Source organism: Pieris rapae, chromosome 6, assembly GCF_905147795.1.
Source record: "Pieris rapae chromosome 6, ilPieRapa1.1, whole genome shotgun sequence".
NCBI lineage: Eukaryota > Metazoa > Arthropoda > Insecta > Lepidoptera > Pieridae > Pieris > Pieris rapae.
Genome location: NC_059514.1, coordinates 9689803 through 9717727, shown reverse-complemented (window position 1 = coordinate 9717727; position 27925 = coordinate 9689803). Strand labels below are relative to the sequence as shown.

The 27925-nt window shown below is 31.7% G+C and overlaps 5 protein-coding genes across 5 annotated transcripts; 3 read left to right on the top strand and 2 right to left on the bottom strand.

Annotated features, from left to right (window-relative positions):
• Nucleotides 1-458: 458 nt before the first annotated feature.
• Nucleotides 459-6304, top strand: LOC110992925 (probable tubulin polyglutamylase ttll-15). The gene is made up of 7 exons (XM_022258922.2): nt 459-634; nt 911-1626; nt 3173-3335; nt 4441-4527; nt 5017-5225; nt 5831-6044; nt 6133-6304. The coding sequence occupies exons 1-7, from the start codon at nt 614-616 to the stop codon at nt 6238-6240; spliced, it is 1518 nt and encodes a 505-aa protein (XP_022114614.2). The 5' UTR covers nt 459-613; the 3' UTR covers nt 6241-6304.
• LOC110992924 (integrator complex subunit 11) lies at nt 6256-8385 on the bottom strand. Its single transcript, XM_022258921.2, has one exon. The coding sequence runs from the start codon at nt 8102-8104 to the stop codon at nt 6317-6319; it is 1788 nt and encodes a 595-aa protein (XP_022114613.2). The 5' UTR covers nt 8105-8385; the 3' UTR covers nt 6256-6316.
• Nucleotides 8386-8770: 385 nt separating this feature from the next.
• LOC110992926 (GDP-mannose 4,6 dehydratase) lies at nt 8771-16015 on the top strand. Its single transcript, XM_022258923.2, has 6 exons — nt 8771-9120; nt 9377-9571; nt 12098-12338; nt 12937-13169; nt 13515-13730; nt 14627-16015. Exons 1-6 carry the CDS (start codon nt 9052-9054, stop codon nt 14756-14758), a joined length of 1086 nt encoding a protein of 361 aa, XP_022114615.2. The 5' UTR covers nt 8771-9051; the 3' UTR covers nt 14759-16015.
• Nucleotides 16016-17901: 1886 nt separating this feature from the next.
• On the top strand, nt 17902-19396 carry LOC110992928. The gene is made up of 3 exons (XM_045628522.1): nt 17902-18067; nt 18160-18285; nt 18401-19396. Exons 1-3 carry the CDS (start codon nt 17932-17934, stop codon nt 18514-18516), a joined length of 378 nt encoding a protein of 125 aa, XP_045484478.1. The 5' UTR covers nt 17902-17931; the 3' UTR covers nt 18517-19396.
• LOC110992929 lies at nt 18159-27707 on the bottom strand. Its single transcript, XM_022258929.2, has 10 exons — nt 27600-27707; nt 27403-27512; nt 26961-27062; nt 26355-26450; nt 25600-25812; nt 24051-25229; nt 22270-23677; nt 21556-21708; nt 20792-20941; nt 18159-20424 (listed from the first exon to the last, which is right to left on the bottom strand). The coding sequence occupies exons 2-10, from the start codon at nt 27475-27477 to the stop codon at nt 20225-20227; spliced, it is 3576 nt and encodes a 1191-aa protein (XP_022114621.2). The 5' UTR covers nt 27478-27512; nt 27600-27707; the 3' UTR covers nt 18159-20224.
• Nucleotides 27708-27925: the final 218 nt, after the last annotated feature.

Genomic DNA, 27925 nt, shown 5'->3' with positions numbered 1-27925 from the left:
ATCCTTGAGGTCGAAAGTTCGATTCTCCGCTGTGCTCCATGGAGTTTTTAAGTATGTACCTACGCATTTAACAATTATTGCTCAAAATATGAATGAAAACATCGTGAGGAAACCGGCTTCTCTTAGACCCAAACAGTCTACTTATTATTTAAACAATTATGAAAATAAACAACAGTTAAGAATACTGAATAGCTATTGTAACGTTTTAAAAGTTAATATTTTGTATAAAATGTCTACTTAGTCGATTATTGTCACACAAGGAAATAGTAAATATGTATAAAAACAAGTTTATGACCTATCATTTGCATATGTCTTTAAACATATTCACGAAGTAAAGTTTTGTTTATTCCATACTATACTATGTTTACGGTAATGAAGATGTGACCTAAAATAGTAAAAAGTTCATATTACTGTTTTAGAAAGTGTATTCTGTCTCTTTCTATAGCTAAAACCTCTCTGTCTACTCACTTTCATTCGCAGCTCATATGTCAATAACATTGCTTGAGCGCAGGTTAAATCGTGAATATATTTTAAAGTTAAATTAGTAGGAACATATTTTCAACCTCTAGTAAAAGATAAGTGTAATTTAAATGGTTGATACAACGTTTTGATAATGAAGAATAAAAAGCAGGATGTAAGTGTTCTTGATTTTTTTTAATTCAAATTAAATATTTAACTCATTGAAATAATAATTAAAAGTTATTATACATATTTTGATAACAAGATTGCTTTCTTTATATTTGTTTCTAAATTCACTTTTGACTTCAATGTCAAATAATGTCAATAATCTAAACTCCAGTTAAAAAGTACATAGAAGATCCTTTAACTTGTTTCAATTTCATACAATTTATTTTTTAAATATTAGCTGCACTAAACCGAAATGAATGTAAGGGTTTGTCGTTTTTTTTAGGCTAAACAGGCAGAAGTAACAGATAGAAACGTCAATAACAATATTATTACAAAAGAGAACAAAACAAATGACGCAAGTATTCATTTGATATTCCTTGTATGTGTAATTGGTGTGACTCTGGGCATCGCTCTAGAAATAATCAACGTACAAAATAGAATAACCAAAGATGGCAACCGAAATTACTGGGTATATTCAGCCTTCAGCGACGTAGATAATAAAAATGGAATCCTCAAACATGTACATTTGGTATTAGAACGCCTCGGTTACGAGAAGAAAACTAACAAAACATGGAACTTACTTTGGTCACACGATTATCCATTTAGATCGCTATACACAATAATACAAAATTTAAAACCAAACCAAAAAGTCAACCATTTTCCGGGAACGGGGTTTATAACGAACAAAGTTAATCTGGCAACATCGGATTCGAAATATATACCAAAGGCGTTTAAATTACCAAAAAGCAAAGAGGAATTTTTGAAATATGTCGTAGAGAATAGAAACGCATTGTTTTTGGAAAAGCACAATCAGCACAGAGGTGTGTACTTGAAGAACGTGAGCGAAATTGATTTGAATAATGGCGAAAGTTTTGTACAGGAATTTGTGCAAAACCCGTTTTTGGTGGATGGACATAAGTTTGATATTGGCGTGTATGTTGCTTTGACATCGGTGGATCCTCTTAGAGTGTATTGGTACAAGGGCGATGTCCTATTCAGGTATGTATTCATAATAATTAATCAGGCTATGTGGTATATATATGCAAAAAGTTTACGTAAATATATGTATGTAACGTAAAAAAAATATTCGTAAAAAGAGTTCCAGGCCGTGGGTTCAACTCCCGTTGTGCACCATTGAATATATTTCTTTGTGCGCAAGTAACCTTTACTCGGAGACTAATAACTTAAAATAATATACCATATAAGAAAGCAATATACCAGCAGCAGAACCATCAGACATTACCTATGCCTCTACTTACCTTTTATAGGGACTTAAACCAGATAAATCTTTATTCATGTTTTTTCTAATCATAGAAATAGACATAACATTTATTACTTACAAAACACACAAAATAACAATCATAAAAGGAAAGAACAAAATTTAAAAAAAGAATAAGAGATAATATGTTTTTTAAAGAAAAGTCCTGGCTCAGCATTATGCTGAGGAGCAGACTGTTCCACAGTGCTGGTCTTCAGCCAGAGACCACAGCAGCTAGTTTCAGTCAGAGGCAAAAATAATAAGATTGTAATAAGGCTAATGCTTAACAGAATTAAGTTTTGAAGTTACGATCTAATCGATACCAAAAATATTTCTGATAAATTTAATTTAATAAATTACTGATAAGTTTATCGTGCCGATAAACGATTGACTAGGCTAGGTCTGGATATCGAAGGATGAAATCGACTTTCCTTTACGTTTTATGATAAGTACTTTTTTATCTCTTCCTGTGTTCCTCAGTGGATGTTGTTTTTTTTTGTCATTGAAGAAGCACCTACCAATGTATCTGCCAAGATTTGGCCAGCTTTCTTAAATAAATAAAAAACGTTAAAAGATTCGTACCTTAATGCTTTTTCTAATGAAAAAACTATATTTGTATAACGTCATATATATAATGTCAAATCCATTTACTAAACGGTTAGCATCATCCGGACATATAAGGAAGAAAAGTAATAAAATATACGTTACTATTTCTGTCTTGAATGGCTATTACTTTATGAATGGAAGATTATTATAACAGTGGTTAATATTGTGTATTTTCGTCGGAAAATACATTACCAATTTAATACTTATCTTATGAAAGAATAAGATATTTTTAGGTTATCTTTGACATTGAACCTTCGATGCCCCTAAGGCCTAAGCTGTGTACCAATAGACGTTTGATTCTAAGTATGTATGCGTTAAAGACTCGTTCGTGCGCTGAAGGAAAATCGTGAAGAAGCGGGCATTTTTTAAACCCAGATTTTGACGGTGTGTGCACACGAAACTGATAATTTGCTTGGCTTTTATATAAATATCATAAAACAGATAACGATATCTCAAGCCACGACGTCAATGGTAGCACTGCTGGTTTTTTACAATTACTTATTTACCATTACAATCATACGTAAGTTGATACAATAAAGTCCCGCAACGCGACAATTACGAATTATTGCGTATTTCGTAGAACATATTTTAATGCGAGGATCTGACTTGTGAGTCTAACCGAAAGCACTTACAGAAATCATAAGGGCTAATAAATTAGGTCTAGTGTTGATATTTTTTCAGATATTGTCCAGAAAAATATTACCCATTTGACCCAAAAAATGTTGATAAATACGTCATAGGGGATGATTACTTGCCTACTTGGGAGATCCCGTCTTTGGTACATCCCTATACAAGTCTGGGTTTTGGCATGAAGGACGCATTTGACCATTATGCAAACTCTAAGGTACACCTACAAATACAGGTGTCTCAAAAGGAAGTTCATATTTAGTTGATCGATTAAAACAAACGTAAATTGTTTATCAAAAAAGTGTTTATTCATTATTAAAATACACATTTTGCGATCGCGGCACACATTTAATCGAACAATAAAATTACTTATGACGGATCGACAGGTGGACTCAGTGATGGCTGCCATTTCGTGACGGATATTTTTTTTCAATTGTGCCAGAGACGTCGGCTTATTGGCGATGACTTTAGATTTAAGATAACCCCATAAGATCCATAGAGGTTAAATCAGGACTGCGTGGAGGCCATTTAAGTCACCTATCCTGGAGATCAATTTGCCTGAGAAAATTTCATGAACTCGTGGCAGAGACGTATTGAACGTGTGTAACGTTGCTCCGTCCATCTGGAACTATGTTCTTTGATTATAGCCCGTAAGTTTTGAAGTTCAGGCACCAAGAAGTCGTCTAACATTTTCACAAAAAATAAATCTAATCTTTCTTTTGAGACACCTGTTATTTAATAATCTACAGACTTTTTAAGAACTAAAGTACCGCGTTCATTACTTATTACCATGACAACCATTGTTATATATATTAGAACAATGTTGCCAAGGTAAGAATCGCAATAGTAGTTTTAGTCCACGCTTTATATTAAGGTCGCTAACCTTTTAAATTAACATTAGAGTGTTAGTAAATGTTTATTTATTAGGTGCTAATTCAGTTTTGACATATTTATAAATATTACCGGTAACCGTTTTTATACAGTGCACCAAAATACAAATTGTATTATCTACCAGTCATCAAATACATAACTAGTAAAAAAAATCCAATCTTGCAATGCAGCTCTTTTAACGTAAAAAAATTGTGACATCCATGTAATACAAAATCGGTTAATTTTAGTCCCTAGATAACGGACCTTCTTATAGTTACAATATCATTACAAATCTTTATGTTTAAAATATAAAAAAAAACTTCCATATAACATTTGCTCGAACGGTGAAGATTAACATCTAGAGAAAACCGCGTTGCTTGCTGCGGCCGTGATTGTCCAGGAGGCTGATCACCTACTCGCCTACTTTATTTATTCAATTATGTTGGTTTCAGGGTTTGGATACGGAGAATATGTGGAAAGAAATTCAAAAAGCAATCACCGAGGTTTTCGTAAAGAATGAACATTATGTTATTGATGCCGTAAGTACCTTGAAATCACAAAAACTCTCATTCACCGTTTCCCGTTTGGGGTAAAGTTTTTACAAATTTATTAGAAGCTGCTAAATAAAAAAAAATTACATGATATCAAAATATCATACAAAATTTTATCCCATAACAGCTAATGGCATTTAAAATTAGCCTGGCCACTGGACTGCTGTGTACCAAATTTCATTTAAATCGATTCAGTAGTTAGAACGTAATTGCGTAACACACAGCAATACAGAGTTTCACTTTTACAATATATATGGATATTTTTAAATCTCTTAAATACCGATTGTTTACTTAGTTTAAGTTTCCTATTTTGTGTCTTCTTGGAACTTTAGCTCCGCTAAGGGCGCTCTTTGCTACCCAAAAACTGCTGTTTGTAAAAATAAAATGTCTATTTTATTATTTCAATTAAATGGTAAATTAATCAGTAGATGAATGCATATAAATATATATAGAATATAAATAAAAATTACTTTTCAGTTGAAAAAATATAATTCCAAAGACAATTTCTTCGAAATGATGCGTTTCGATTTGATAGTGGATGAGAATCTTAAAGTCTACCTGCTAGAAGCTAATATGTCTCCAAACTTGAGTTCTGCACATTTCCCGCAGAACCAAATGCTTTATGAACAACTTTTATATAATTTATTCTCATTAACTGGTGTTGCTAGTTATGTAGATGGTATCAGGTACATAAAATTTAACATACTTAAATTAAATGTATTATCCTTCGCAAAAAGTTTGATAGGAGTAAAATAGCAATCATTTTGAAAACTGATAAACAGCACTAAACTTGTTTGTCCCATTTTTCTATTAGGTACAATACTACGTACGATATTGATTAGTTACAAAAAAATAGAGGATGTAACATAATTTTGGCGGGAAACTATATTTAGTGGCAACATTTGAAGTGATCGTAAATTCAAGATATGGCTTGCATAAGCATTGAACCCTTTCGTCTTTGAAAAATATTAATTCTGGGAATTAGGAGGAGAAAATCAGGAAAAAGTACAGCAAAAAAAATTGATTATGTTACATTTTAAGTACTGGATTTATTTACGATTCTTAATTTCTTTAGTTTTTCTATTTAGTAGTATTTTAATAGTTTAAAAGTGCACCTACACTTCAATAGGATATGGATGGTACTATTTTTTGTTGTTATGGTTCCGTTTTGCATAGAAAAGACATCGTAGCTATGTTAAGAGTAGGGTACTAATTAATTAACTCTCCTCCACTTTCTAATGAATTATCTTGGCATTCTCTAACAATATGAGTAATTCCCTTCTATTTCCAGCAACCGAACAGTGAAAAATATGATATCAGCACAGAAAAACGTAGCAGTTTTTAGTAAGGAATGTAACACAATTTGTAAAGATAACTGCGAAGCGACATCTGTCTGCGTTTTGTGCAAACCTTGCCTGACGCCTAAGCTGGAAAAGGCATTACTTAAGGCACATACAGAAAATTTACATAAAGGCGATTTTAGACGATTATTTCCTCCAACAATGGTTAGCAAATATTTTTTTTCCTTTATACATACTGGTGGTTATCATATTTCATTGTGGTTTTATTAACTAAACATTTTTGCATTTTCAGCATCAAAGTGATATAGAAAGAAACATGAACCATTTAAGCGAAATAAACAGGATACAGCATTTATGGTATCAAGGAAAATGTAATATTGACACTACTTGGTGTATTTAAATGTAAATAAACATGAGTGCTCTAATATGATTTAATTCCAAAAATAAACATTAGCTACATCTTTCCTTATTGACTATCACTGTACCATAGACTGTAATAATCCCAAAATGTAACTGCCTAAATCTTCATCTTGATTTGTCCATGACACATAAATGTTCTTTGTACTATCATCTTCTCCTTCAACTTTGATCAGAACAGATTCAATAGATATGTTACCATCCGATATTGTTATAGACCAACCTTGCAATTTTTCAGTTAGTAAGCCTTTTAATTTCTCAGCCGTTTTGACAGCAGGACCCGGATCATCAAAACGAACAGTGCTAGTGAAGCGGATTATATGCCTGTTTATACCAATTTCTTCACAAACTTCATCAATATCTAGGAAGGACAATCTGTTGTCTTTAACACAAAGAATTCCATGTACTACTCTTCTTCTTTTTGGATCTGGAGGCTGGGCATTGTATCTTACCGCTTCGGCTTTGAGTAATCTTAGGGACACATCTATAGGTATCTTTGTTGGTGTGTTAATTACTGCAGTTTCCCCATTTGCTGGCATGTAACAATTTATACTAAATTCTTTTTCAATTTTATCCTTTAAAAATTCCATTTTCTGAGCTTCTCCATGGACAAGAAGCACATTCTTTGGCTCACAATACTGTATCAACTGCATGATGCCTTTTGCATCAGCATGTGCAGAAAAAGACATGTACTCAACTGCCATCTTAACGTCTACAACTTGGCGATTTTCAAATTCAATTTTCTTTGCTCCATTTAGTATTTTATGACCAACAGTGCCTTGGACACAAAAACCAGGCATGATTAACATGTTTTGTTCATATGGTGCCCACTTTTTGAAGATATTGAGAGACAGACCAGCATGCAACATACCGGGTGTAGCAAATACTACCATTGCCCCAGGATTGTCAATGTAGGATTTATCAAAAGGTTTGATATGTTTGAAATCAAACATGTTCCTTTGAACAAAAGTTTTTCTAATCTTCTGATTTGTCCATGTAATAAACATTTTGTAATAATTATTTGCTTTTTCAGTTAAGCCTAGAGCAAAATACACTGGGTACTTTAAATTCATTCTTTCCCAGTAGGTTTCAAGTAGAATACATAATTCTTGTGCTCTTCCTAAAGCGAACACAGGTATCAAAACTTTGCCACCCTGTTCAACACATTCATGAACTTTCTTAAGGAAATCTCTTTCACGACAACGTTTGGAATCCCTTATAGTAGTTGCATAAGTTGATTCTGATATCAATAAATCAGGGCGGCATTTGTCTATCCATGCTGCACCTAAATGCCGATCGGGAGTCATATTGTAATCACCAGTGTAAACCACAGACTGTGAGCCTACTCTGATCCAAAACATAGCAGCACCAAGAACATGGCCTGCATAATAAGCTTTAATCTCCAACTCGTTATCAACCATTACCGATTGGTGAAGGGTTACTGCTGTTACTTTCTTAATACAGTCTTTAATCATTTGGGATGTAAAAAAGTTTGACTCACCCTTTCTTTCAACAGCTACCTTTCTCATATCTTCTAGAAGAATTGGAGCTATGGCTTTGGTTGGATGAGTCATATAAATAGGACCCGTGTATCCTACCATTTCTGACATATAAGGTAAAGCACCACAGTGATCAAGGTGAAAATGGGATATAATAACACAATCTATTTGACTTGTAATTGGGCCCTCCGGAACAATATACGAAAAGTCAGGAAACCGTCGTTCGTCATTGTAGCCCATGTGCATACCACAATCCAGCATGATATTTTTACCACCCATTGACAACAGAATACAGCTTCGTCCGACATCCTGACCAGCTCCCAAAGGTGTTATTTTGATTTCGGGCATTTTTGCAGACTGGCAGATAAAAATAATAGGGTAAAATTAAGGTTTACCAATAATGTTAGCTAGCATAATAGAAATAAGTCGCAGTTTATTCTCTTGAACTTCAATTAAATTATTAAACGATTACAGAAATCTTAAAACTGTTCCTGTTCTTAGTTCTTTGTAGGTCACGTAATAGTAGAAACTTAATAAATTGTTAAGAATTAAGATGTTTATCTAAAATGTTATCAAGTTATTCTTTTTCTACAGATTACAGAATAATAAGTAATATTATGGCGACTGGGGAGTGGGGATTGACATGACAAAATATAGATAACACATTTTGAGACACTGACATATGTCTGAATTTTGGGAAGAGTGATGACTGATGTGTAATCTCTCAAAAGAAAACATTGTATGTAGTTATTATTGTAAATAGTATACACTATACAGTACCACCAATAAGGTTTGCCTATTACAGTTATAGCTGTGATGTACTTTGAATACTTAAAATGAACCTATGTATAATGCAAGTAATAAAATTGTAAAAAATATATAGGCCTCGAGTTATCGAGTTATGACCCCATAAAAAATACAAAACATAACTCAAGAGTCAGGACATGACTGTTATAAGAAAATTTCTTGTCAGCAGTCAGTACAAAAAAATTATTGTTCTGTGGAAATGTTTATTGTTACTATGAACATAGTTTAATATTTGGAATTTTTAAAATTCCTGTTTTATAAACTATTAATGATCGATTTCAAATTACCTAAATACGCAAGAAATACTACGTACAATTCACAACAAAGAAGTGCGGTTGAGTAATGTTTAAAATTTGTAAACATTGCGATTTGTAAATTGGTATGACATACCAAACTTGTCGCTTTCAACAGTTGTGATATCTTATCAGTGAGTTCGCCGGTTTAAAAGTGAATACGTGTTTTAGTATTTAATAAATAATAAATAAAAAATGTCTGGAGAATCTTCTGCTTCGACTGCGAATGAAAAAGTTGCTCTCATCACAGGAATAACTGGACAGGTGATTAAACAAAATTCAATTTACTGCTAAATCATATAAATCCACTAATAACAATTTTATTGGTTTAATTTACAAAATAAAGTTTTCTTTTAACTTTTACTTAGCTCTCATTTCGACAGCTTCAAATTGGCTATGTTATATTAATTTAAGATTAAATGATCAAATGACTTTTTGTGTGTTTAACTGGATATTCAATATTTTACAGCTATTATCATAATCTAAAGTAACTTATATTCAATTGTATTATACATTTTAGGATGGATCCTATTTAGCAGAATTTTTAATTGAAAAGGGTTATGAAGTACATGGAATTTTAAGGCGTTCTTCATCATTCAATACTGGCAGAATTCAACATTTATATGAAAAACCTGCTTGCTTTTCTGGAGGGCGTATGCATTTACATTATGGAGATCTAACTGACACCACCTGCCTTATTAGTATTATTTCAAAGGTGAGGTTTTGTTTTATTTTGCTATTTTATTAGTAACCTTAAATATTTTATTACAATATAAAAATTCACATAATTTTTCCCTGTACACTACTAGTACACAGTAATTGTAATTCTACTACACTTGTTGACGAGGCACTGAAGAGTACTTTATTCACATGAAAATATATTGCCTCAAAATGAAGACTATATATTCGGACTGAATTATGTATTCTATTAGAAATTTATAAATGTTGAAATTTTCGTATTTTATCAGATAATTTCATAGCAATCTATGTAGAACATCAAGAGTCAATTATACCAAAAATATTTTCTATGACATCATAACAGGCTAGACATAATGTTAATAAAAACACTATCTTCTATATTATACATACCAAGACAAATTTGCTACATGATTTTTAGTCATCATAAACAGAGTTATACAAGAAGAAGGTTTATATGAGTCTCTAAATACGTATGAATTTTGCTTGGTAACAAGTGTAACTGCTAAATCAAAACAACTAACTATATTCTATGGTTGCGCGTTGTGCTGAGTTCAAGCAAGCACAAGCTACCATTATCAACGCCCCCTTGTCCAGAATGTTATAAACATTATTTTGGTGATCGGCGTGTTACTGTTTACTGTATAGCAGAAGAAATGAAGATTTCAATGAGATGTGTCCCACAACCATTTGGGTATGAAAAAAGCAACTCAATGAGTGCCCAGAACTGTTTCTGTTAGATACAAACAAGAATGAGAATTTTACAAAATTTGGTTGTTACATGTGGGTTTGTTATAACAAAATCTTCACTGATTCATGCACCTATGAACGAAACATTCTTCGACGACAAAATTGTAGTGTTTTAAGGGATCAGGAAGATTTTTATAAAAACACGATTTTAGATATATAAAGTTTACAAACGAGAAAAGTAATAGCTTCATACTCATTATATAAATTACACTTTTGTGTTTTCACCGAAAATGTGTGCAAATACCTTTTAATTGATACCTATATCTATACCTAAGTTTAGTTATATAACCGTTATAACCACGAATTTATCGTGATCAGCATGGTATGGTTTGTATGGTGGACTTAGTTTCTGCACCTAGACACCGGTCCTTTGTGCGTAAAGTCCTGGCTAACTAAGCTAGCCCAGCTCCTTCCAGAAGGACTGAAATCTCCTGGCCACTTCGCAGGCTTCACGGAGCGACCTCACTGCTGCGACGATTTTGGGATTACGTGGGTGACTGATTACTCTGCGCTGAAACAGCCTCTGCAAATAGGGCTGTCGCGTCTAGGGCAAAAGATGATCATTAAGTTAATAAGTTATTGTTCCTATCATTGTTTTGAGATTAGTTGTGTTAGCTATTATTAGGTAAAGCAATTTTTTATTTATTTCGTAATTTTTTTCTTTGATATTAATTCAATTATTTTCTTTGATATCAATTCAAGCTACACTTTTTGAACGTGCTGACTGATAAGAAAACATGTTTTTCTTTTATTGAATTAATAAGAAGTTAATATCGTTTAAAATGTTTTTATTATCTTACAATACATGTAAAATATTCAGGAATTTTTATCATTGAAACTATAGGTTTTTGGTAACTGATATAAGAAACATAAGTTTATCTCTAAATAGCTGGAAAATACCTTGGGTCCCATATTTTGTAGTGGATTCTTATTTGTATTGTTATTCATTTCCAAATTCAATTTTTCCGAAAGAAAAGTTGTCAACCGGTCTGATTGATTGAAAAAAATTAAAATAAAACAGTGTATTACTATTTAAATGCAGTATTTTTTTGAATTATTATATAATTCTGCTATTTTTTTATATTGAAATGAGCAATCTTAAAATTAGCCCTCTTTTATACAAACAAACACACACATATAGTTAAAATTCTCAATACGTGTATTGTGAAACTATTAAAGCAAGTACGTGTACTTTGTTTTTTTGTGTATAGGTAATCCACATTAATGCTGCGCAGAGAAAGTGTATATGATATTACATCTATATAAAAAATCGATGATCAATCTATCTTAATATCGTTATTTTTGTTCAAATTTTTAGAAAGAATAATTGTTTGATTAAAATAACAGCTCGTCTCGATCCGTGCGAGCTTCGTACAGTTGCACCATATACACACGAACGAGCGAACGCTCCTCCGAGCTACATTGTAGGCGTAGTGGCGGGTGTTAGGTTTTATTTTTGTTACGGAATTTCTTGATTTGGTCGCAGCGCTCAAAGCCGGCTATAAAATCTATGAAATAGCCTGAAATCTCTCTGTAATAAACAATCTGAAATTAAGTAATGTCTTAAACAGCTGTGTTGAGAAATACAATTGTAATATTCATATTATGGATATTTTGATTTTGAAAATGTTACACTCGAATATTAATTTAATTCATGAATATCGCAAAGGTTATATGTATGGAATGCGTGTTATTGAAACTGTTTATACTTTGCACACTGAGATTTGTTCAAGATGTTTGTGGGTATCTGTATTTTGATTTGTTTAAGCAAATAAAAAGCAATAAATTCTTACAGGTCAAACCAAAGGAGATATACAATCTTGGAGCTCAATCCCACGTGAAGGTTTCCTTTGAGCTCAGTGAATACACAGCTCAAGTGGACGCGTTAGGAACCCTGAGGTTGTTAGAAGCAGTGAGGGTAGCTGGCTTAGAAAAACAGACCAAAATCTACCAGGCATCTACCTCGGAGCTCTATGGAAAAGTAGTGGAAATACCACAGACTGAAAAGACGCCGTTCTATCCACGATCGCCTTATGGTATGTTCTATAGGGTTTGCTGACCTAGCTAACTACGTACCTTACACTTAAACTTATAACATTCCTTTCCTTTTTATTCCCTTTTTTAGTTTATTCAAAAGATGACACATTTGTATGGTAGGTAATCAAATATCTACGATTTTATGTACACGCAAAAAAGGCATAAGTTTATAATAAAAATAAAATAAGTTTATTTCAAGCTACGCCATATGTAGCAAGGAGTGTTGTTGAATTAGAAGGCTTTTAATACCTTTGATAAGTTTTCTAAGCGAGGCGATTCCTAAATCATCGGAATTACGCCCCGCGAGAAAAGCCAGACGTAGGTACTCTCGTCAACTGTACATTGCATTCAATCGTTTCATAGCAATTAACATTTCATTATTTCGCTTATATTAGTTAATATAGACTAAAAATAAACCCGGCAACAAAAGGCCGGCAACGCACCCACTAAAAATGGTTGCCTTTTCGAGGACATAAATTTGGTCCAGGTACATTATAACCTTTTTAGAAATTATTTTATTGAAAGAATGTATTAAATTATTTACTTGTAATTTACCAAAACTAAATGATTTTTAATCAATAAATTGGTAACTTTCAGCTTGTGCCAAATTATATGGCTATTGGATTGTCGTTAATTATCGCGAGGCATACGGTATGTTCGCATGTAACGGGCTGTTGTTCAATCATGAGAGCCCGCGTAGAGGGGAGAATTTTGTGACGAGGAAGATCACAAGAGCAGTGGCTAAGATACAGCTGGGTTTGCTGGAATGTCTGGAGCTGGGGAATTTGGATAGTAAGAGAGATTGGGGACACGCCAAGGACTATGTTGAGGTAAGTTTTTTACTCTAACCTATAATGCTTTTGTTATTTTGTATTAGTCCTGATTTGACAGAATTATAGAATTAAACCGACAAAGTTTTTTCTGACTTCATGTCTGACTCGTGTTTCAAAAACTACTGAACCGATTTTGATGAAACTCAGATTGTTCCCTATGTAAGAATAAATTTAGTAAAAATAGTAGTAGTGCTTGTAAAACTAATTAGTCAAATATTATCCAATTCTTTTAATGTAACATGCAGCTTAAACTGATAATCTACTAATACTAATACTTTAAAAAAAAGTGTAATTTTTAATTCTACAGTGAAAATTAATATAATTGATTTATATAATAATCAGGCAATGTGGCTGATGCTGCAACAAGAAAAGCCAGAGGACTTTGTAGTGGCAATGGGGGAGGCGCATAGTGTTAGGGAGTTTGTCGAGAAGGCTTTCGCGCACGTGGGGAGGAGTATCGAGTGGAGGGGGAGTGGGGTGGAGGAGACGGGGCACGATAAGGCCTCGGGGCAACTGCTAGTGCGTGTCAACCCCAAGTATTTCAGACCTACTGAAGTGGTGAGTTATACAAATTCTATTTAGAATTAGAATTGTATGTAAATGAGAAGTTATTCGGAAGCTTTACGATAGTTACATTCTATAAAATGTCGATTAATTAAAATCCTTACTTATAAACTATAATTTTTGAAGAAATTATTTGATGTAAAGATTTTTTTGAACCTTGAATATACATATTTTTTTTAGTTATACTAAAACAATACATAAAATATTTTATTAGGAAATCTCGAATATACAACACAAAACACTTCAATTGGGAATACATGTTAAAAATTATTTTTCAAGAAAAACGATTTCTGTATCTGTTTCTTGGTAATTTTGTTTTTTATAATTTACAAATAGGTGATCAGTCTCCTATGCTTGAGTTACTGTGTCGACTTTCTGGGTCTAGTTCATGCCGAGCATGTTCAAACTAGTGTTGGTGCACAGGCTGATGCCACTAGGCCAACACCAGTCGAGCAGAGTATACGTCATAATATTTGTGTCAATTATTATTTTATTTTCCCCTTTAACATATTTTTATGTTCTTTCTTCTTGTTTAATGCTTTCACCGTTTATATTAATCAGTTATATATAGTTTATATATAACTGATTAATATAGGCTTTTAGGGTCCTTAGTAAAATTACAATAATCTCTCATCGCATGCGCTGCGAAAACTTTTGATGATAAAACAAAAAAATGTTCCACAATATTATAGAACAATATCTCGATAGCATGTGTCTAACTAGATTATATAGTAGTTATGTCACTATAACTACTATTAAACATTTTAAAATATCATAGAAATTTTGACCTAAATCAGACCAAGTTAAATATACCTTTTTTGCCTTAATACTTACACTGATAAATTCCTGGACGTTCAAAGAAAGCAAATAAAACACTCACTTTTTTTTAGGATCTACTGCTAGGCGACGCAAGTAAAGCCAAACAACAACTTGGCTGGTCTCCACGCATGACCTTCGATGAGCTGGTCGTTGACATGATGGATGCTGACATGGAGCTCATGAGGAAGAATCCACAGGCGTAGAATGGAAACAGACTGTATGTTTAGGTAAACTTGTGCAATTTTATTTTTGTTGAATACTTGTTTTATTAAAATTTATCTACGGTCATAAACGCGAATTTGTTCTACAATATTATTGTAAAAATTCAGCGACAATGACAACATTTTAGTAGACTATTATTTTAGTATAAAATAATTATATTTTAGCTTATTTAATTTTCGGTTATATTCAGCCTATGCAAGATAATTTTTTGTTGTATTTTTCCAGTAATTATACGTATTTCGTGAATTTTAAGATATAAATGGGGGGAGACACCCACCCGTACAAAATATAAATTGTATTTTTTGTAACATCCGAATTCTTATATACTTTAATGCTTTATTTTAAGGTTTAATTTGTAAGACACGTTTTGTCTTGCAGTCGTAATATAGATTACTTTATAAAAGTACTTTTTTGGTAATTCTATTAAACGCTTTGTACATTATTGTATTACTAAATAATTGTCTGCACAAACGCCAGCTTCTGTGGCCATATCATAGACAACGGAGTCACGGATCACTATAATAATAAATTATTTCAGTTCCTCAGTTGAGTTTAAATTTGACAGATGTCAGATAGTTTGTTTCATGCCAATTTATTACTTATTAGGAAAAATATGTTCTTGTATTAATGTAACTCAGTATTTATCCATATCTACACAGCAAATGTCAAATTCATATTTCTTCATATCTAATACAACTCTGAATATGGTAAATCTGGATTTAAGTATGACTCTTGTATGTCAGAATTATGATATACCGGTGTAATATTTACGTCTCGACAAATTGAAATTTATTTTTATAACAAGTCATACATTCCAATTAAGATGGTTCTTTTAATGCATTTTTTATTAAATTACAAAGTTAAGAATTAATTTAAACACTGAAACCAACTTAACAATGTTCAAATACCTGCCCTTATAATAAATTTACCATTTACCGTTTATAACGCATTTCAACGGATTGTGTATAAACTTAAATGCGGTTTTTGTTTACTTCTATGTAAGGATATATTTTTAGAGATAATCGTTATATTTGTTCCTGTATGTATTATTGAATTTATGTGATTTTTCTATGTATTAGTGTTATTGTACTTTGTATAAACTGCTAATATAGAGTAAAATTAAAATAATATATTAATTAAGTTATACAACATTTGTACTCCATCTAGGCATGGTCGTATACAAAATGAAGAATTATTTGTAAAAAGTGAATTTACTTTAAATACATTTTATGATCGTATCATGTTTTTTATTTATACAAGAGGGAACCCGGTAGACCGGGACCTGAAGACCTGACCTTTAGAACCTGGAAACAATAGATGTTTGAAGTTGGAGCTTTACAGCCATTGTTTATGATGGATGTTGAATAATGATAGTGTGAGTGTGACCATCAAAACTTTTATTTCTGTTATGCGTTCTAGTATAAACATCATAATTCGTCATAATCGTTCAGTCTTAAAATATGCAATATTCTTTGTAGTATTTAATTCAAATTTTCGTTGTAGTTTATTTATTTCAGAAATAGCCACATTATCTTTATTATTATACTGTGAATTCACTCTGCGAACATACAAATATGTCGATAGTGTCGGAGACAGCATTTAGTAGTAGTTGTAATAATAACGCAAGTTGCAATAAGCAATTTATTACACAAACATAACATTTTACAGCCAAATATAAAACTAAATTAAGTTTGATTCTATACAATAAGGCACTGGACTCTAAGCAGTTCACCTTTTGAACGACATACGAAAGTATTAAACATAAGTAAAACTAAAATTATGTACACTTTAGTATTCGCGCCATGCTTGACAAACTAATTTGATAGAGGCACTGACTTTTAACGTTCTAAAATCTGACACAGAGTATATCAATTTAGATTTTAAATCTGACATTAGTGACCTCTATTAAACACTTAAGGAGACGAAATCACTTTCATTACGTCCTTTTCTAAACTGAGTTACAGACAATACATAAAAAAGTTTCAAGACTCCCACAATTAGTATGTGATTAATGATTTAAGGATAGAGCAATGAAAAATTATGGCACTTTAAAATATCTTAACCGTTGTCTAATAATGAACAACTGCTAAGATTCATAAACCAAAATAATGACGTTAGGTGTGACGTCATAACAACAAACAAATGCTAAATGACTTACAAAAAAAAGGCGGGAAACAGTATTTAATATTTTTGTACTCTAAGACTATAATATGTAAGTAATATGGCAAAATACCAATTGTGGACCATATACTACGTATATATTAATATCTAATTTAAACGTAAACGAACTTATGATTAATGAATTTCGAAACAATATCTGACCATCGTTTATAAATGCTTTGCATTTTTAATATTAAAGTCCTTTTATAAAATTTATTTCAAAACATATAATTGATAAGTCTGCATTTAAAAACAATCTGATTGAAAAATTTTATAGTGAATAATAAGTGTTGCTCATATCAATTTATGGTTATAAATTCGCAAGCAAATATTATTTGATAAACGATTTAAATATCTTCTCAACCTAAATACAAGTTAACTTTAAAACAAAATGAGTTGAGTTGAGAGTTGATTAAATTAAAAATATATATTTGAAATAAAAATAGAAGATATATTTAAAACTACTTCACTTTGTATAGAGTCTGGCTGACGAAAGTAGATACTGGATTTTTTTGCAAACTTTTTATATGACAACACTAAAGTGTTCCTACCATCGAATATTTACCCTACAAATTGGGGTATTTTAAGCAGAAAGTACTTAGGAACAATTAATTCCAAAAAGGCATTTTCAAAACAAACTTATTTTAAACATTTTATAAATTGAGTTTTAAAAATTCGTACGTGTGCTAAACTTGTATTCATCGAAAATAAGTATCGTATGTACGTGTTGGGGATCATTTCAAGAGCAACACTAAGCCTTAAGTTGGTCTAATAAATAGCTTAATTAATTAGGTACACTATTTACTAGAGAAAAACTTGGCAAGATTATTTTAAAGAAATTAATTTTCGGCTGTTTTCCAAAAGATTTGGTAAAATCAGAATCAGTGTATGGTATCCCTATCTCTGACGCAACAAGATGGCGTGTTGTTGATGTTTCGTTCTGGTTGACTTGCGTATAGTTTTGTTGTGATATATCCGTGTTAATGCTATAAAAATGAATAAAACTAAAAAGAATGAAGTGCGAAAACTATTGTTTTGTATGATTTCGAAATATGAAGAGAAAAAGCTTGTGAAACAAGCCGTATTGCGAGAAAAACAGGATTGTTTACGTACTGTGACTGATTTTTTTGGTTAGTACGGTCAAAATGTCTTGATATTTTTTTATTTAAATAAGCACATATTAGTTTTAGTTACTTTATAAAATGTTATTGTTCTTTTACAGATAGTCTTGAGGATAATGCACGAACTGCTGAAGTAAAACAAGCAATTGAAAAAATCACAGATTTAGATCAAAAAGATATGATGAAATCTCAGAACCAGTACTTAGAAGAACTATCTTCACTCACCGGTAAGTTTTCACTCAACGTTAATCTTAGACTAGTTTTGTAATACTTGTGTATATTCTATTATTTCTTAGTTATGAGACTCACGATAATTGACATTTTATTTTATTGTTTTTACAGATGTAAGTGTTATTACATTGGAGATAATTAAAAAAGAAGGTGCGGTGAACGAAGGGGTCTGGAGGACCTTTGTTGGTAGAGTTAAAAAAAAGTATAGAATTTGGTGGATGTCGTGAAACTCTCCGTCGCATATTATTAGGCAACGGTTATGAATTTAAGAAAAATAAAAATGAACGTTCATTATTAATTGAACTGTATGATATAGCTGCATGGAGAAATCGCTTTTTGCGTACCATTGCATCGAAACGTGCAGAAGGCAAGCCAATAATCTACTTAGATGAAACTTACGTTCACAAAACCTATAAGCCTAAAAAATGTTGGCAAGGTCCATCAACAAGTGGAATAATTGAAAATATATCGTCAGGAAAACGATATATTATTGTGCATGCAGGATCAGAGATAGGCCCTGTTCCAAACTCATTGTTGGTATTTAGCACCAAATCGAAAATGGCCGACTACCACCATGAAATGAATTCCACAAACTTCAACAAATGGCTTCAAGAAAAGTTTATGCCCAATTTGAATGAACCAAGTGTAATTGTAAACATACAATTCAAAAGCAGAGTTGCTCTGCTTAGTAAAACCGAACACACCAGAACCTATTTATGAAGCTGATGAACTTTTAAGCCAAAACGGACATGAAGTGCTAAGACTTCCTCCATATCATTGTGACCTTAATGCTATAGAACTCATATGGAGTCTAGCAAAAAGAAATGTGGGAAGCAAAAATGTAAGCCAAACTCCAAAAGAGTTCGAGGATCTTATAAAACAATCTTTTGAGTGTATTACAGCAGATGATTGGAAAAAAATGACAGACCATGTCATTCATGTGGAAGACAAGTACAAAAGAAGAGACCATATAACTGAAAATAATCTAGAAAGCTTCATCATCAATTTAAGAGACAGCAGCGACTCCAGTGATTGTGACGATTCACTCCATGTTGAATTTTTAGATTCAGATTTTGATTATAGTGATTAAAAAACAGTATAAAAATATATGGTGTTGTTTTCTTTGATACATACTCACATAGATTTGCAAATATTTAAAACTCATGATAGTGTTTGATAGCCTGTTTGTCCCTCTATATACGCCACAATGGAGTGACGTATCCGTGTGATAATAAAGAGTTAACAAGTGATATAAGCTACTTTTAATCTCGTCATAACGCGGACAAAATTTTGCAATTTTGTCCACTAGTAAAATAAAAATAAATGTCAAAGTATCAAAGTGAGTTGTTCCAACTTTCCTTTTTACTTTAGGGCTGCCATACTGATATTTTTTAAATTTGCCGCGCTTTTTCAGTATCAACTTTCATTAGCCAGACTTTAGTAAGAATATTCTTTAATCATGTTATTCTGACATTTCACATATTCAAACACTTCTATTGAACATCGCCTTTTTAAGTGACATTTCACTAATAAGCGCTCTAGACGTTCTAATAAAGTACAATTATCATAAAATCCCTTAGTAAAAATATTTATACCCGTCTACCACATGACAACGGGGTGACATATTATCAATATCGCTTGTATAATCCGTTTTTTTTAATTTCGTCGTAGATTTTACTTGAAACATAGGATATATGATTTTTTTTTGTTAATTAACACCTTGAAGTTTGTTCACGTGCTTACATCGCACGTCATTTGGAATTATCAATGGTTAATTATTATTTTTTTCCCTGTTGTGACCCTGGGTCACAATTCACAAACCGTGCGGGCCATGAATAAAAAATTTTTTTTTAAACATATAACAATTCGTATAGGTCCTATCGTCTATGGAATATTAAAATATTGTAAAAAAGCCCATTCGCTGCGCCCGCGCAGTCAACCCAATCTATTCTGTTCAATTTCTAATTTCTGTTTTAAAACTCCATCGAGAACGAGTTCGTTGGAGACGATAATACCACCTTTGTCCTTGATAGCGGGCCACAAGGCCTTATCAACGGGTGTCGATACAACCAGCCATTTTGATTTGGGAGGATCTGAAACTTCTTTCCATTTGCCTCCCGAACATTCTACGATCACTGAAATTGTTACAGATATTAAAAATATATTTAAAAAACACTTATGGCGCTACTGGCACTACAATAATCAATCACAAATAATATTAGTGTCCAAAATACTATAAAAATAATGTAATTAGTTAGATTGTTTTGGAAACAATATAAGATCTTTTCTGTTGACTTACATAAGTGTACTTGGTTATCTATATTCATAAGTTTTTACAAGTTTAAGTTTGAGCCTGAACCTTTATCAATTAAATGTCCTTCAGAAATGTATTGATCCTATCAAAATATGTATTAACAATTAAAACAGTAGCAAAAGAAATAACCAACAAAAATCTAATACTTTTATAATAGATATATACTAATAGATAATAGATAGACTTACATTTCATCTCCTGAGCGTTAGGCATGACGCTAGGTGTGGAAGAGATGTATAGGCCCTTCAGAAAGTTTCTTTTGCTATGCAATGTTTGCTCCAGTTTGAAATTGAATCTCTGTTCGGACACTTCATCCTGGATCAAGTAGTACCATGGCTCTAGAATATTCCAAATGTCATAAATTATAGAGCTAAATGGGCGAATGGATGAAATTTTCAAAATTTTTTGAAGTTATACTTCTTTTGGCGCGATCGTGAAAAATGATGAGATTGAATTTTTACGATGCGCGCGCACACCGACACCTGAATTCGACATCGTAAAGTTCGTTCTAGGTGACATGAAGATCGATAACTATGTTCAAGTTGTATAGTCTAGTATTTTTATAATTAGAACACGTGTTTCGTAACAGTACAATTAAACAGTGTGAATAAATAAATATTATTATGGTATTTATATTATATCTAAATCATATTGAATATCAGTGATAAAACTGATTTGAATAAACTGTTTTCAGTGTATTTATAGATTTGAGGTTAATGTATGTATAATTTATTTTAATCGTTAATTAAAAATTATTATCTAAAATATATTTTTTAATTAGTTTTAATATTTATCGTTATTCACTACTGAATATATGTACATAAGTACACACACTTTTTTTTCTTTATACAGAATACGATTTCTCGGAAATCTTTAAATACTGATAGCTTCTTTTCTAAGTTCTAGCTACATGAAACCAAACAAACACTTTTTCACTAATGAGCATACATACCGACAATAACATTGTTATCGATGCAGGCTTGAACCCACTGTCGCCCAACTACAGGCTTCCCAAGCCCCACGGCACATAATAATTTAAATGTCCGCTTTATCTGCAGCGTCAATACTACTGTACAGGCTTTTACGTCATTAACAAGAACTGCGCCTGTGAACATATTTATTAAAATTAAAAGCCGAATATCACTTTACTATAATAGAAAATTTTCAACCAATAAAAGTATTTCAATTATGTTTTAATTAATACTGTATACAGTTTTTTTCTATTATTCTCTTTGTTTATGCACAGATTTATCTATTAAAGAAACCTATGAAGTGTTTTATTTTATAACCAACATACTTTCTTTAACATAGTAGTTAAAAACATATCAAAGTTTGACAGACGCATAATTATAAAAAAATTGCAATTATGAATAGCAATAAAAAACTTAAATAGCATTTATAATTGCTTCTAACTTAAGCTACCCAGGTACTAAATAACGTTGAATAGAACAAATTGACAAAAATTAAAAAAGTAGCAGACTAATAAAGCACTTATTTGAAACTGATAAATCACTTATTTGAGACTAAGAATGCACTTATTTGAGACTGATAAATCACTTATTTAAGACTAAGAATGCACTTATTTCAGACTAAAAAATCACGTATCTGAGACTATTAAAGCACTAAACTGAGACTAATAAATCACTTATCCATGACTAAAACTTACCTAAACTCTCTAATTGGCTTTTCACTTCATTAGCGGGAAATGCAGTGAACAGTACATAGTGGGTTTTCTGTTTTCTCGCTGAGGTTGATCTCAATTTTGTGACCAGCCCCAGTGAGGTTGCCGGCCTATATTTTTTTGCGGGTATTTCAACATTAGTAAACGCATTTCTTTTAAGTCCAGGTGAATTATTAGACGAACTATAAACTTCGCTCTCGTCACCATCCTTCGTACATTTTCGCCTTTGACTTCTTCTGATCGGTTCAGTTTTTACTTCATTGGATATATCATTGTATGAACTACGTCTCTTTAGTATCCCTCTAGGATTTACTTTGGAATCACAACTTCTCGTTTGTCGTGTAATAGAGCCGCCATCGTCTATTGTCTCTGGTTTTTCTTCTGCCTTATCTTTTTTTGGTCGTCCGCGCTTGGTAGGTTTAACTATTTTGACTTTAATTTTATCACTAACTTTGTCATCTTTAGATTTTGAAGCTCTCTTTATTTTAGTTTCCTTTGAGGTAGTTGGTTCTTCGGTTTTGATTCTTGTTATCCTTTTTTCTCGTTTGGGAATTTCCTCTGGTTCCGTGGTAACATTAAGTTTGGAAGCATCTGCTGATTTTTTTGTCTTTTCACTTTTTAGGCGCAAGATATTTTCAGTAACTATGTCCGCATCAATGTTTTCCTCTTGATCTCGAATATAATGCGACTTCAGTATATTTTCATTAACACTTTTAGAACTATTCAAGATTCTATCAGTTGGTTTCTTTACTCTCATAGAAATTCTAGAAGGCAATTCGTCGGCACTGAACTTCCGCAATAGGTCTAGCTTAACTTCACTGATTTTCTTCTTCTTTTTAAATAATATTGGCGTGCCTTCTTCAGACTCTTTTTCGGATTCAGAATCACTTAATACATCTGTGATGGTCCTGCTTTGGGCAGTAATACTACTTTTTATTTCTTGACTATTTGGTAAATCAGTAGATAAAAATTTAAATGGTTTAGAGGGTGTAGCTTCACAATCTGAACTGTCACTGGGAAATCTTTTAAGCTTTGAATTTTTTTCTACACCCACTATATCTCTTACTTCTTGACTGGATAAACCAGAAACCATTTCATGGATTTTAGTTTCTCCACCTGGATCATTTAAGTCTTTGGTACTGTTTTTTGGATCTGTTTGTGTACATAAATCTCCTATAATATCTTGTGTAGCTGCGTAATAGTTCGGGTCATCGTCTTCAGAAATCCCAGGTTTATTTTTGAGGGGATTTGGTTTATTTAAATATTCTGTTAGGTTCATTTGTCGTTTAACTTTTCGTGGTGAAGGTTTCGGTACTTTAAAGTCATCATTTATAGTTATAATTTGCTTTAAGACTTTGCATTTAAGTGTTGTATCTTCTTCTGGTACTATCACCTGTTGAAAGAAAACATCTAAATTTTACAAAAAATTATGTGGAACATCATAGTAGGTTGTTTGTATATATATATATGTATATACAACAAACCAACCCTGCACATTGATAAACAAAATTAACTACAGTCAAAACCGTTTGCGATGACATTGTTGGGAACAACATACCAAAACCATATTGACCAAAATGAAAGATCCCGGCTGAATTCTCTTGTATTATGTTATTAATAACAACGTCATCGGCTGTTACGACTATCGGTTTTTACGACAAATATTAGTAGTCCCCTCGATGTCGCAATAATAGATTTAGACTTTAAAACGAAAATAATAAAAGTAATTCAGTGCCATTCTATAATTGTAAAAATCTTGTTGTTACCTGTGTTAACATATCTTCAAAATTACAGTTTGAAGCATCATTGGGTTTTCCATTTTCGAGATCCTCTGATATTATTTGAGTTTGTAAATCTTCGAATTTAGTGTCTTTGTCTTTTAAAGACTCGTGGTTTTGATCTAAATTATCTTCACAATCCGTTATATCTTCGTCTGCATCTGTTATACTAGAAATTTCCTGGGGATTTACGTTAGTTGTATTGTTTTCTATTACAACTATTTGAGTTGGTAAAATATCTATATCATCTATGTGGTCATCATTTATTTCGGTAGATTTAGTAGTAATAATTTGTGTCGGCAAATTATCAAAATCATCAACATTTGGCACCTTTTCTGGTATGTTTGGATTAATAATGTTCTCATCAAGTACATTTAAATTACTTAAGTTATTAGCATTTAAGTTCATATTTGGACTAGATGGCAAAATAGCTTGTGAATCCATATTATCTTCCAGGGACTGACTACTAATTTCATCAAAAAGGATTATATCATCAGAGGCTTCATGGCTCTTACACTTTTCATTAACAGTTTGGTTTTCTTGTTTTGGTTCTATAAAAACTTGCTGTGTTTCTGCATTAAATATACTAACATCTTTGTTTATATCATGTTCCATATGCAATGATGTCTCTATAGTACACACATTTGGTAAATGGTCTGCAACATGAACTTGGGTCTCCATGTCGTAAAAATCATCAGGTATTTTAGTGTTTGCTTTAAAAACAGAGGCATTGTATTCATAGGGGTCATTACAGTTATCAGGAATTTGTGTATCTAAATCATGATCATCTTTGTGACCATTCATGGCCGTTGTTTCATTTGTAAGATTATAATAGTTCATTTTATCTTCACAAGGTAGTTGCGTATTAGCATCATAAATAGACACATTATTTTTATTATTGACAATACTTTCATCAGTAATTTGTGTATGGGATTCATCATATCCGGAGGTGATATCTTCTGATTTAACAGAAACAATTTGTACATTTTTAAGGCCAGAATCAAACTGAAATGATTCTGATTTCTTTGAAGAATTCCAATTAACATTATCTGTACCATTAAGACCACCAGTTTGATTTAAAATTGGTTTTCCAGATGGCTTAGTAAAATTATAATTTGAGCGTTTACTAACTGTTTGTGGCTGTGACGGAGTAATAAAAGAGTCGTCCTGAAACAGATTATACATTTTTATGATTATACAATGTAATTACAAACAATGTAAATCAATGTAAAAGTCACAATATGTTAACAAACATAGGGCACATTATATTCTTTCTTATATTTGCTAGAAGCCTATAGTGAGTTATCAGTATACTCAATGTAACAAAATGTTTATTTTTATAATACAGGGGTATAGTGGCTCAGCTGATGTCAAGTGATCCCGCCGCTCATGGACACTCACAATGCTAGAAGACTCGCACATGCGTTGCCGGTCTTCGAGTCAAGAATCGGTACGCAGCTCTTTATGGTTCTACATAGTGGTTGTGTGTGGCAAACCCTTAGAATTGTTTAATCATTACTAATTAATCTTTTCTTACCCTATCACTGACTTCTGGTGATTCTGGTATTAAAGTAGTGTGATTTATTTTAGACAAATGCTTTTTTATTACAGGAGTTTCAGGGATTTCTAAAGCTTGTGTCATTGGCAGATCAGTTTCTTCTTCCAGCAATCGAAATATACCAAATACTTGACCAAACTGAACAGTGTCTCCATTTTGTAACACTTGTGGAATGTAAGGATCCAATGTTTTCTAAAATATAACAAAATCACAAGTCAGTCAAAATCAAGTTTCTGTTCAGGATCTTTTGATTGTTAGGGATTCTGCAATTTTTGGTGATTTTATATTTAATCTATATTTATTCATTTTTATCTAATAGAGAAAAAACATACACCAAATGTTAATCTTGATTTGTGTCTTGACTTGCCTAATTTGACTTGAGGTGAATTAGTTTTGTTAAAATATTATTGTTTACACACAATGATCAGTAATTCTATATATGATCTTAATGCAACAAAGGAATTCGATTTAATTAATAAAGGTTTAATTATATTTTATTTTTTAAATATATTTAATTATTTAATGTAACAATTTAAGTCTATTTTTGTTGTGTCTGGTCTTTATATTTTTTCTTTAGATTATTATTTAAATATAAGAATCCCACACACAATCTTTTAAAAATTGTATTATTATATAATTTTACTTTTTAGTTTGTTTAGTGTTTTTTTTATTATTACTTAATATTATATGATGTGTATTAAAAAGTAAATAAATAAATGTAAAAAATAACTTACATCTTGCAGTTTTGTCTTATTGGCTGAATCAAGGTCCATCAGCATGAAATTATTTTTATTTAAAACATTGAGCACAGCATGTTGACGGGATATGGACTGTGAATAAAAAATAACATTAGCAAGAAGATATATTAAAAGCATGTCTTTAATAGTTTGAATAAAAATCTTAAAAACATCTTATAAAACTAAAATAAGTTAATAATCATAAGTAGTAAAAGAACAGATTTAATAGGTTTTAAATATATATATTATATAATAACATATTCAATAGGCCCATTAATGGAATAAGTGATATGTTAGATATCTTTGGTTTATTTGTATGCAATTGCCTGATTAGGACACCAGTTTTTTTGTAAATTTACATAAATTTTAAAACTTATCTGTGAAACATCTTTTGTATATGTGATGGATTTTTTAAATCTTATTTAGCAGTATGTGTATCTCCATACATACAATAATATAATCAACCAAGAGTTATAATTATGGGATTGTTAGTGCCTGCCACATAATGACATAAACAATATAATACTTTGTTACCACCCCACCATAATAAAACTTTTAATTTTTAATACACAGGAATGATAACTTCATTATAAGTATACTTACATTTAAATTTAGAACAATACTACATGTTTGGGGATCTCTACCTATTTTGTTCGGCCCTTTCAAAACTGGGTACTTAGTTCCACATATTCCTAAGAAACCAATCTGAAAAATAAATACTGAATTTTCACAAGTCCTTGTGGAAATTTGCAAAGATGAGAATCAAGCATGAGACTGACCTTGGGATTATTGCGATAGAACTTGAAATTATAAAAATACTATTGAAAATACAGAATCAATCTAACCTTCTTTAAATAACAATTAAACTTTTCTGTACATAGAAATCAGCTATAACCCCTTTAATAATAAAAACCGAGCGGCTCTCGCGTTACGAAAAAGTCGGCTTCTTCGTTTAGCACTAACAATACGTGTTATATCAATCACAGTTTTCTAGGTTTAACAGGCTGGGATGGCTAACGACATTTTTTAGATGTTTGAAGCTTACCTGATCAGGACACCGTACTTCAGAAGTATTTCCAAAAGTTTGTTGTGTACTTTCTAACCGTTGAGTCAACTCCATTGCGAGTTGGTGGTGTGCGGTTGTTTATGTCGATTCTGGGATAAAATTGCGTCAAACACGAAAATATTAAAAAAAATATTAAACGTTTGTGATAGTTATAGTGAGAGAAATTTAAATTATACTTAGATTTATTCGAGCCTTATTTCATAGTATTTAGTATTGTGAAAATAATGTTATTCCTTCAATAAACAAAAATAATGTTTACAGTTTAGACTTGTAGTTTTAATAGGTGAGTTTTTTTTAAATTTATTTATTAGCCGGATACAAAGTACATTGGCACATTTAAGATGAGTTTATCTCAGTGTTGCCAGTTGAAACATATCAATATTCAATCGACGATAGTGTAACAAGTATGTTGTGAAAAGTAACACAATATAGTTTCAAAAGTAACATATTATTCAACAGATATTAAAAAAGCCGTATGTCTAGAAAACTACCCTCAGTTTAA

What these genes read in the sequence shown, in the direction of transcription:
- LOC110992928 (XM_045628522.1), top strand. Translation starts at nt 17,932, where the DNA reads ATGAATAAAACTAAAAAGAATGAAGTGCGAAAACTATTGTTTTGTATG. An exon ending in TACTGTGACTGATTTTTTTG is followed by an intron (nt 18,068 to 18,159) that starts GTTAGTACGGTC and finishes GTTCTTTTACAG; the next exon opens with ATAGTCTTGAGGATAATGCA. An exon ending in AGAACTATCTTCACTCACCG is followed by an intron (nt 18,286 to 18,400) that starts GTAAGTTTTCAC and finishes TTGTTTTTACAG; the next exon opens with ATGTAAGTGTTATTACATTG.
- LOC110992925 (XM_022258922.2), top strand. Translation starts at nt 614, where the DNA reads ATGAAGAATAAAAAGCAGGAT. An exon ending in AAGGGCGATGTCCTATTCAG is followed by an intron (nt 1,627 to 3,172) that starts GTATGTATTCAT and finishes ATATTTTTTCAG; the next exon opens with ATATTGTCCAGAAAAATATT. An exon ending in ACCATTATGCAAACTCTAAG is followed by an intron (nt 3,336 to 4,440) that starts GTACACCTACAA and finishes TGTTGGTTTCAG; the next exon opens with GGTTTGGATACGGAGAATAT.
- LOC110992926 (XM_022258923.2), top strand. Translation starts at nt 9,052, where the DNA reads ATGTCTGGAGAATCTTCTGCTTCGACTGCGAATGAAAAAGTTGCTCTC. An exon ending in ACGCCAAGGACTATGTTGAG is followed by an intron (nt 13,170 to 13,514) that starts GTAAGTTTTTTA and finishes TATAATAATCAG; the next exon opens with GCAATGTGGCTGATGCTGCA. An exon ending in ATTTCAGACCTACTGAAGTG is followed by an intron (nt 13,731 to 14,626) that starts GTGAGTTATACA and finishes ACTTTTTTTTAG; the next exon opens with GATCTACTGCTAGGCGACGC.
- LOC110992929 (XM_022258929.2), bottom strand. Translation starts at nt 27,477, where the DNA reads ATGGAGTTGACTCAACGGTTAGAAAGTACACAACAAACTTTTGGAAAT. An exon ending in TTGAAGATATGTTAACACAG is followed by an intron (nt 23,678 to 24,050) that starts GTAACAACAAGA and finishes TTCTTTCAACAG; the next exon opens with GTGATAGTACCAGAAGAAGA. An exon ending in CGATAACAATGTTATTGTCG is followed by an intron (nt 20,942 to 21,555) that starts GTATGTATGCTC and finishes GGAATATTCTAG; the next exon opens with AGCCATGGTACTACTTGATC.
- LOC110992924 (XM_022258921.2), bottom strand. Translation starts at nt 8,104, where the DNA reads ATGCCCGAAATCAAAATAACACCTTTGGGAGCTGGTCAGGATGTCGGA.